Source organism: Bombyx mori, chromosome 10, assembly GCF_030269925.1.
Source record: "Bombyx mori chromosome 10, ASM3026992v2".
NCBI classification, from domain to species: domain Eukaryota; kingdom Metazoa; phylum Arthropoda; class Insecta; order Lepidoptera; family Bombycidae; genus Bombyx; species Bombyx mori.
In genome coordinates, this window is record NC_085116.1 from 7,960,374 (window position 1) to 7,971,991 (window position 11,618).

The following is an 11,618-nucleotide window of genomic DNA, read 5'->3' on the forward strand; positions in this document are numbered from 1 at the left end:
TTATAATAATTCCAGTAATTTTCAATTGCTAATTAACACTAAAATATATCTCAAAAGTTAATATTTTAAATTTTACACTGCCTTAGAAAATAATCAGTTTTTTATTCATTTGTGAACATTTTACATTTTCAGAGATGTGCCCTTTTCGAAATTGCATATTCAATTAAAACTTCGATTCTAAGTCCTCATCTAAAGAAATCATATTATGAAAATAAAACCGGCATTGCATTATTTTTATTTACTAGGTCTATCTCATATTGCGACCCCCTACAAGTAGTAGAGTTCACTTCACCATCCTGTATATTTCTGAAGCGAAGCAATAATCCGTTTCAGTTTGAATATAGCCGTCATACAATATAAATCACTAGTGGCGCAATAAAATTGAGTATATCTGTTTCCTACTCTATATTGCAAGTTTTGTAGTAAATAAAATATAAAGTGTATACGCAAAACCTTGGATTTGATATACTGATATTGCGTTCCTGATGCATCCCGGCGGCGCATCGATCGGCCGTGACCATGGCAACGAGAAGAGGAGTGCGTGGGTCAGGGGCGCAGACTTTGTTTAATACGCTAACCTTCGAACGTACCTTGAAACGATTGCAGTGAGACCACCCACTTTAACGTATCTCTCTAATTTATGTATCGGTTAAATGCTGTAACTATAATATTTTTAGATACATTGAAGACTTTTATATGAAACTAGCGGCCCGCTCCGGCTCCGCTCGGGTCTTTAAACAAAAATTTCAATGATATTTGACGTTTTAGCGTATTTCTAATTTCTAATTACCAATAGATGCTCTGCCTCTACAGCCTTATTAAATTCGGATTGATTAGACCATTGTTAATCTTTTTAATATTATATATTGTATAATATTTGTTTAATAAGAAACTATCTTATCCTAATTTTTAATCCAAATCAATCAGTGAGTCAGATAACATTTTTGTTCAAACCAATAAAGAAAGAAAGACCGATCGTTATTTTTATTTTAATACAAAAGTCACCTCAAGCTGCATGTTTATTTCTTATCAATGACCTTCAAACAACTCTTGGACTTGCACAATCAAATCAAAGAGTAGGTTTAGTACAATACCTATTTACCTAACGACAGTTTCAGCGTTCAAGGATGTATGAAATTGATTGAAAATAAGTCATTCATATTACTTACGCTTTAATTAAATTTTGGTAAATAATTTATTACCTACTTTCTTTTTAGGTATGGTTAATAGATAAATTACGCACGCTCACATTACATTATGCAGGTGTTAGTCTAAATCAAGCAAATCACCGACATCCTCAATCTCTCAACACGGAAGTTGGTGTTACAGCTAAATAATAGTAATGGCTCACACACGTTACATATTATTATTTACAATAGACTTTATAGAAGATATTATCGATAAAGAGGCTTGTTTTAATTTAACCTCGTAGAAAATTCACGTGCACGTGCTTCGAAAATATTTTGACCATGACCCATGCTCGGTCACAGGAGGGAAGCGATCAGGGGTGCGGGGCGGGTTCAAAGCGAAGGACGGCCGGGGGGTGCGGGCAGAAGGACGAGGTCGCGCCCGTGAATACGTACAAAATATATTTTCAGCGGTTTCCATGCCAACCGTTCAGGAAGAGGCATCACAGAACAATTATTAGTTGTACATGTTGTTGTTGTTATGAAACAATTTATAAGTGTTGCGAGTGACGCTCCGCGACCTCGACCAAGGTTGCGAGCCGACACTTCCCTGTGTGCTCAGCCGTTTATAACGTACGTATTCACATAAATCTATACTTGGCACACTCGTATAATAATACCCATGTGTTTAGTTTACACAATGTAGTGTAATCAAATCATATAAATACCCACGGTTTTATTATCATAAAGTGGTTACAGTTAAGAATTACAAATACATCTACATTACGACCTAATTTTTTAATTAGAAAAAATTTGAGCGGAAGTGCTCAAAAATTGCTAACCCCTCAAAATGCTATTAGACTAAGATAATGTATAAAATAAAACGTTTTTATGATAAATGCAGAGATATGAAAATATAACAACGAACGTTTATCAGTAGGAAGTAATTTGCGCAATAGAAGGTTATGGTGATACTGATAACACATCGCACACCGAGGTTGACTCTTGGCATATAAGTGGATTAATAAAAGTCCGTACGAGCTATGGCGTCATTGTACACAACAACATAAATATATATAGTCTTTATTAAATCTATAATATATTATTGTATGTTTGTATATTATCTTTGCTAAATATATCTTGACCGCTGTAAGTGTCCTTGTATTTTAATTCCTGAATTTTTCCTAATTCTAAGACATACGTATGAATGTGTTAACATTAGAAAACGGCATTTGCGCAGTATATGTTGAAGCTGCTTCAGTTGGAACAACTAGATTTGATCCGGTATTAACGTGAAATAGTTTAATGGGCGGAGGAAATGCGAGGGTTCCATTCTCCTCTGAAGGTGCAAGGGTCGCAAGCACCTGCTGCGCTCGCGACGTTGACATTGCAAGATAAGATACGGCTATTATTTTGTCACTGCTATCCAATGTCACAGTGACCTTAATGACATCGAATGACGCGTCGTCGGCACCACGCGTTCGTCGCACTGACCTTGCGATATTTATCTAATCATTTCGCGAAAAGTATTGTTATGAGCACGATTAATATTAATGTACCTACACAAACGTGCATAAAGGGACAAAGTTGATTTGTGCGGTTTTTTTTATAGATAAACATGCGTCTGTAACAAACATAATATTGAGGTCCACCTGCTGAAGGTTAGTGGTTATCTCTTGAGTTCGGACTCAGTAGATAATATGTAATTTGAAAAATAAATTATGTTATGGCACTAGGTAATCCCATAGAACTGAAGTTTGTTACAGAACTAAATAAGCATTAGAAACATCTCAACCCGTGGTGAAATACTGTTTTTTTTTAATTTTTTTTTTGTTAATTCTTATTCATTCTTTAATAATTAAGTTTGAAAATCTAAATTTAAGTGTAAAGAGTAATAGTATTAAAATGCAAATCATACGACCAATAACGGATGAAGTAAAGGAAAAACCAAAAGGGGACACAGAGAAGTTCGTCCCTATGGCATATTGCAATGGATATACTGGGAAGATCGGTACTTTTTGGTAATTCACACTGACACACTAATCACTAATTTTATTTTAAAATAAAAAAATATAAATGACAGTCAGTTGAAGTCGTCGTGGCCTAAAGGATAAGACGTCCGGTGCGTTCGTATCTAGATTCGATGCAACGATGTTCGAATCCCAGGCGGGTACCAATTTTTCTAATGAAATACGTACTTGACAAATGTTCACGATTGACTTCCACGGTGAAGGAATAACGACGTGTACAAAAAAAAAGTCATAAATTGACATAAACATGTTACGAATAGTATTTTTTTTTAAATAATATATTTTTTTGGTAAACTAAATATCCACTAGATTTCGCCATACCATCCCACATCTTATACGGAGATAAAACTCAAGGAGGATTGACGTGGTAGGTGGCCGGTTGTAAACCTCATGCCAAATCCCTATGTAGTATGAGAGGACATGCTACGACGACCCCACATACTGTGGGATAAGGACAAGAAGTATAAGAAGAAGAATCAATTTATTATATTTATTTATTATCATTATTATTATTTATATTTATTTTGTTAGTTCAAGCTGACTGAATAATCGTCACCCTAAAAATAAATAAACAAAACCTATAATAGGAATCTAATATGATTTTATTTTTTAATTTTTTTTATCTATACTAATATTATAAAGAGGAAAGATTTGTTTGTTTGTTTGTTTCGAATAGGCTCCGAAACTACTGGACCGATTTGAAAAATTCTTTTTCCATTAGAAGCCGACATTGTCCCTGATGAACATAGGCTACTTTTTTTTATTTTTTTATTATTATTATTTTTTGGTTTCATGTGTGTTTTAATGTTTCCGAAGCGAAGCGAGGGCGGGTCGCTAGTTGCTTATATGGGTGGACGAGCTCACAGCCCACCTGGCGGTAAGTGGTTACCGGAGCCCATAGATATCTACAACGTAAATGTGCCACCCACCTTGAGATATAAGTTCTAAGATCTCAGTATAGTTACAACGGCTGCCCCACCCTTCCAACCGAAACGCATTACTACTTCACGGTAGAAATAGGCGGGGTGGTGGTACCTACCCGCGCGGACTCACAATAGGTACTGCCACCAGGAAGCCTATCATCAAATACCAGCAAATATCAGCAAAAATATCATGAAAATCGGTGTAGCTGTTTAGAAGGAGGTCCTCAGTGGCAAACACACGCACATAAGAATTTATGCAAGTTTACAAGATAAGATTAAAATAAAAACTCTCACACCATAATATAGTCCATATTTGTAACAGTAATCAAATAAATGTAATGTATTGTTTTCTTATCTTTGTTACACTTTCGAATATTTAATTTCGGTAACAAAGAAAAGCAGGAGTGATGAAAACAAAAGGTTATCTGAGTCTTGTTTAAGTAAACACCTGGACGTAGCAATGTTGATAATAAGCCAGTGTGGTTTAATAAAAAATAGATGTGAGCTGCGGGAGCTCCACATGGGATATGCAAAAATTGGACTCAGTGGTATATCTAATACATCAGTTTTATAGTCTATGGGCTTGTTATAAAATCTCTATAGATCTACTCTACTTAATAATAATTTTTGTGTATACTATCTAAATTTAAGACCTTTTGACGCTGTTTTCAGTATGCCTAATGTCTAGAGTTCAAGCAGAAATGGATTATTTTTAAAAAACATTACGTATTTAATTTAAATTTTTAGTTTGGCGGTCCAGTTAATTTTCTAATTTAAATTGAAATTGTCTGAGGCGTCGGGTTGACCTTATAGCCGAAGAACACAAAAGTAAAATAATGAATAAACTCGGAAGCGTAATTCAATATATATAGGTATGTATATACAAGTGATTCTACGTACTTGAATTTAAACGCTTTACCCTTGACCGATTTAATATGTATACAAATGCATTTTCAATGAACGTTCTGGTTTAATGAAACTTTTACAAACTAATAAGTTAATTACATATAACATATTACGTCATAATGGAAAGCATTACGGAGACAGAAAATGTGAAATGACGTTTAGACGTTATGTGTGACCTTGGTAACTCCGTCATCACCCGGAAATAATTTATAGTTGTAAACGCGTTGTTACAATTTTCCAAAGCAGGAAGTGTAAATTCACATCGGCCAAGGCAAAGCAAAATAATTATTCTCGATCATTTGTTTCACATTATTGTACACTATGACGATGTAATTAAGGTTATCGATACACGTGAACGTCCATATGTTATTTTTCCACACGATCCGATCTATTAGAAGAGAAAGTCAGAAGCGCGAGCATGTAATGCAATATTTCGATTTTTATTTTCAAACGAGACTATCCTTGAACTTTGTACAACTTCAGCCATACAATGGAGTTCGAAATAACTATCAGTCGAGTTTTGACATTAAGAGGATAAATAAATTACTTTCAACTTTTTTCATTTCATTTCTATTGACTGTTGTTTTTACTAATATTTTTTTTCGTTGTAGGTACCTATTTGGTTACAAAGTATGTAATGTTTTGACATTTCAATAATTAAGATAATAATATTGTATTATAATTTTTTTTTTTGATAAATCGATAAGTTTACTTGAGTTTTAATTATTTTATCATTGTTACACGGAAATGTATGTTGCATGTAACACTTAGTATTCTATATGTACGTATACTATATACATATATCTACGAAAAATGTTTTAAAAATTATAAAGACGGAATAAATCGATCGAGAGATAACGTATTCCATTAGACTAGAACATAGGTAAGGCGCTTCTCAGTGTCAACATAATTAATATGCTATTGCAAGGTCATAAACGTGCTTTGAGGTCGGTAGTCTTTAATTAATATATACTGCCATTGTCCGTCATTGGTTGCCAGTAGCTACCACATTACGACCTATTTACAAGGATCCATAAACGTTGAAGACAGACATATCTGATACCCGATCACAGTCGTGTTCGTAGGTGCAAATCAACTGAGCGTTCTAGCCTAAAGAATACTAGTGTTTATGTTTGATTTAGTCGTCATGGGGTGTATTGTGACTTCACACAAAATGTGCCATTGTTCTGGGTATTTCTGCAGCGAAGCAGTAGAATAAGCTTTATATAATATGTATCATATATTTATCAGAGAAATAGAAGAATATCTTCAATTTCTCTGATAAATTTGTTATATTTTTATGTTGTGTTTAAGTGTGTATATGATAGAGATTATATATAGATATATGTGTAAATTTTATATTATTATCATGATATAATATTGTGTACGTTGTTGTATGTGATTATATATGTACCGTGTATGTGTTTGTATATATATGAAGTATTATTATTATCAGTTTGGTTATTTTCACATTAAGTTATGCACCTACCACAGGATTCTCTACATAACCCTTGGTTGACTGGTAGAGAATGCCTCAGGCATTAAGTCCGCCATTGTACTTCTGTGCATTAAGTTAAATAAATAAATAAAAATGCAGTGGGGACTTCGATCTTATGTTTCAAGATCGCGGCATTCTCGTTGTGATGACCATAGGTTCCAATTAACACCAAGTGGAACGTGAGCATGTGTATCAACATGTGCTACAAAAGGCCAGAAGCCAGAGGCATCCAATGCTCTACCTATTGTCATCCTTTACATCTATTGCAAAAGTTTCACGTAGTATAGTGATGCGAATGAATAAAAATAAAACTTGAGTCATAAGTTTTAGTTTTTGAATCAAAATTCGTTTAGCTGAGACTTAAAAGAGTCGTCAGTGGTTAACAGTGGTTTGGCTGTGCCCTTGACATTGCTGATTTTCATGAGCGACGGTGGAAACTTAGCATCGGATGGTTCGTGCACTTGACTACCTTATAAAGTATGTTTTCAAAAGTGAGTGCGTTTGTTTATTACGTTCTCAAGTTCGTTCGTTGTAAATTATCCAACCGGTTAACATGAAATTATGCAGATTAGTTTTCAGGGATAGAAAAGGACATAAGTACATTGAACCAGAAAAAAAATACTAAATACACCAGGGATGTATTCATTCAACATTGACGCGTACGATATTGTGTTAAAAGCCAATTTCCCATGAATTGTATATACATTTATGTGATCACAAAAACGTAATGTTAACAATAAGTAAGTAAGTAGTAGTATGTAAATGTATAAAAAATATTATTGCGCATACATTTGAAAATTAAAATATGTATTTACATCATCTTATCGTTTGTATAAAAAATTATTAATTGGAATTCAATAACAGGTAAACTGAATGTAAATTTAATTTGAGATTTAAGTGTGAGTTATAATTTATTATGAGTTATATTACATCTATGATTTGTCTGTATTGTCTGCTTTTACTAGCTGGACCTGTATCCTTCTGACAAATGTAACGAAATCTTTGAATATAATTTTAACAAACTTCAATACGCCTGTTTATCTTGAAAATTTGCACACGTATGTAGGTACATAAGTATCTATCAAGGACTAATGACGATACGATACAATTATTTGTTTGGACCTACCAGCCTCATCAAAATACAAAACAAACTTTTTAGTTCGCGATGCCAATGAGTGTTTCTTAGTTTTTATTTTTTTTCTCCAACAACTCTATTCATGTTTATGCTATTTTACTTTGATAAATTTAAGTGAAAAAAATCTTAAGTATGGTATCCATATCTCTAATAAAAAAAAAAAAAATGGAAAATTTTAATCTTGTTTTTGGTTATGAATGGAACTTTTTTAAATTTTACTTTTAACAGTTAATAAATGAATTTGAATGCTTAACTTATTGTAGAATTTTAAAGTGCTCTACGCTTATGGACTTGCCCAAAATAAATGACGTGGTTTGCCTTTTGAGGCAGATTAAATTTATATTCGTGTAAATTGATCGAATCTTGACAACTTGAACAAATGTGTAATTTTCAAATTACGTAATATGAAATTCCATAAGAAGAAAACACAATAGAAATACGCACCTAAATCGGGGATGGAGCTCGACGGTTCTTCGAATGATGGAGGCTTGAGGAGACGTGGTGGAGGTGGTGGCGGTGGCGGCGGTGGTGGTCGCATGCATTGAATGACGGAGTGCGTCGGAGCAAGAGAGGGCCCTGCCAATAGCACGGGCGCGCGGAACTCCTTTCCCGGAGGAGCCGGCAGTTCTAATCTTCGCGCCCCGGGTAACATCTCGATCTCGTATAATCCTTCCGGAGGCTCACGCTTAGGTGACAACTTCGGATAACACTGCATAGTCTTTAAATATTTATCAAAACAGCCTTAAAAATACTCGAAATACAAACTTTCTAAATAAAACAATCAAAATCGTTCACAAATTACGTTATTAATTTCCTCAACAAATATAAAGGAATATTAAATTGAATTTCATGAATGTGCATTTGTTTATGTTCTCATCATGTGCGCAAGGGTGCAACACTAGTAGAGCAGTCGGTACTCGTAACTCGTAGCGCGTATCGTGCGTGCGCGGCGCGCCGCTCGACTCGCGGGACTCGTTCGCTCGCCGCGGCCAACTTTCTCTCACTGGCGTGGCGGGCGGCCGCAGTCGGACGAAAGTGAATCTGCAGCGTGCGTCCCTCGCCCTCTCCCGCCCTCAGGTGGCCCTGCACCGCCCGCCCATCGCTGTCGTCGTCGATGCGGCTGCAACGCCCATCCGACATAAACTTTAACCTTAACTCTGACCTTTGACAGAGTACACTGCACTCGAGGCACGCTACATACATCACCAAATTTTCATTATAATTACCTATCTACCTGCTTTGTGCCATTGAATTGCAACACTCAACATGTCGTCTTCTCGCATCAAAACTGTACAATCTCAAAACTTACTAAATTTGACATGAGAGTATTTTAAAGGTTTAACATATGATATTTTTAATAATAATAATCTTTGCAGCATTTTAGTTTTTACCAGTTACATTATCTGTCCTTTAAAGTAAGATAAAATTACGTATTAATTTTGTTAATAGTAATCAAAATACAGGTAAATTACAAAAAATATATACTAAAACTAGACTACGCTCTTTTGACAGTATTTATGAAAAAAATACTAGTGATACCAAATGATTCCGAAAATTAACTCAATTTCGAATATTTTTAGAAATTGTGCACTTTTAATGCGAAAAGACGATGTATGCTAAAAGTTCAAGGTTAAGAATTCGTAAAATTTAATCATTTGCCTTCTGTTATAGTTAAACGTTGTGAGCATGCACGAATCTGTTTCACGACCCTTCTTATTTCTACCTCAAAGTAATCGTGCTATCGGAACTAGAGGCTTGGCTAGTTGATGGTAAAACTTAAATACGACAGAGACTTTGATTTTATGTTTTTTCGTATAGTGCACAAGTTGCCAACATTCCTATTGCGTTTGAAATGAGCTTAAAGTATTTTATCCGCATGAGCGACGACTGCTGCTGTGTACATCAAGGCGAGAAAAAAAGTTTACTAGTATTGTGAGTAAAAAAATTGCTAAATTTACGTATTAGCTGTGCTATGTTTTAGAACTTCTTATCGTGAACGCTTACGCGGTTTTTTTGCACTCAAGAAACGTAAATAAAAATATGTCGTACATATACGGATTTAATACTGTTTTGGTACGTTAATATTCCACTACCCCCAACCTCTACGTATGCAGTTATAAAAAATAAAGATTTCCAAATGTTTATTTTCACTACATTGCGCAATTCTAATTCGGTCACTACTAAGTTCGGAGATAGATAGTCATTATCACTTCCGCGAAGACATAGGGCCGATAGAGATGGACGATCGATCCTCCGTGGACATCGGGGCACGATCACTGATACCAACTGATTACAATCTCGAAGATAACACATCTACTGGACAAGCGTGAACGTTTATATGCCTAAACTCGAGCGAGTTTATCGATTTAAGATAGTACACGATTTTATTATCGGCTCCGTGATGTGTTCGAAACGTTTCGATCGGTAGCTTGAAAGCTTGATAACAAATTGAATAAAAGTTAATGGAAAATCTTTAATTATTTTCCAAATTACGTGCCATACTAAACAATTATTAAAATGTATAATAAATAAAACAATGTTACGAAAAATATTACTGGTATCGCGTCTTGTGAGCCCGAGTCGATTAATACCATCCCCTGCCTATTTCTACCATTACGGAGTAATGTGTTTCGGTGAAGTTGTCGTTGTAATGTTACCTGAAACTTACTACTCACGTCTCAAGATCGGTAGCGGCATTTATTTTGTTGATGTCTAAAGGCTCCGCTAACATTTAACACCAGATGAGTCATGAGCTCGTCCATACGTTTAAGCAATAAATAAATAAATGTATTACACGTTCAATCAGTCATTCGTTTCTTATATTCGGATATCAATAGTCAGTGTTGTAATAGATACTTAATATTTGCATTTTTGCATTGTTCTAAAATATGTATAATATATATGTAGCAGACCGGTGTGTTGGGGTGGGTTAAAGCAAAATAGAGGGTATTCGAGGCTTTTCTAGGAGGGGGGGGGGGGGAGGTGCAGTAGCAGGGTGCGCCGAGGTCACTGCCACCGGCCGTCGACGACCGCGCCTCTGCTAAAGTTCACTTAAATTTGGCCACTAGTTACAATGAACTCAACTTTAACAAAAAAGCATCTAAGAATTCTGCAATGCAATTTATTTCAGAGAAAAATTGCCTGAAAAACTTTCTAATGTTTCCTCTCTTCTATTTGTTAGATTCTATTCGTTAATGAATTATCGATATATAGTTTTCTAATTTTATCTATAAAATTTATTATTAATAAATCGGATGTTCATAAAACAACGAAAAAGAGAGCGCTACCAATTGCCTAAGTTAATGTTTTTGTTAATAAGCTCAAACTTAAGTTTCACAGTATCTACTTATCGAAACTACGATGCCTCGTATTTAGGAGTGAAAGTTTGAAGGCATGGTAAGGGCACCGGGGCATCGCAGTGGGGTACAAACGAGCCAGGGTGGCGGAGACAAACCGACTGATGCCACCGCAATACGCATGCGCCTATGCAACTACAGACAGACGTAGTTAGCCTTGCATTTACACCGTTATGTCGTAGTAAATAAATTCAAAATTAAAAAATATCACCTTTTTCAAATTTGATTATTTTTAATTTAGGACTCCCTTTGTTATGGGTACCAGAGACTGATAAACATAGATAATAAACAACCGAACAAATGCCCGTTGTGAGAATCGAACACACGACGCTCGATGCAAAAAGTCAAGGGAGCTATTGCACCACCCCGTCAGATAAAAAAATCTATTTTCCTCCTGTCAAAGGCTTATTATCAACTCACCTCAAGTGATAACTCTTCAGCGTGAGTATTTAATGTTTACTCTCACGTTACGCTTGAGGTTTGACTATGGAAAGTTTGTTATCTGTAGACTGGGACAGCCATTATAAGCCAACAACGCAAGTGAGATTCCAATATTATTATGTCTTAATGTGGGTATTATATAGGGCACTAAAACTGGATTCCACCTAGAGCTACCAAGTTACATTTGTAATGTATAAGGTAT

General features: G+C 35.2%; 1 protein-coding gene across 1 annotated transcript in view; it reads right to left on the reverse strand.

Moving 5' to 3' along the window:
• The window catches only part of E75 (nuclear hormone receptor E75), a gene marked incomplete at its 5' end in the record, with an annotated part of 125,530 nt that extends 116,970 nt beyond the window's left edge, over positions 1–8,560 (reverse strand). Inside the window, 1 exon segment of the mRNA NM_001043577.1 lies at positions 8,064–8,560. Within this exon segment, the coding sequence (NP_001037042.1) occupies positions 8,064–8,334 (271 nt within the window).
• Positions 8,561–11,618: the final 3,058 nt, after the last annotated feature.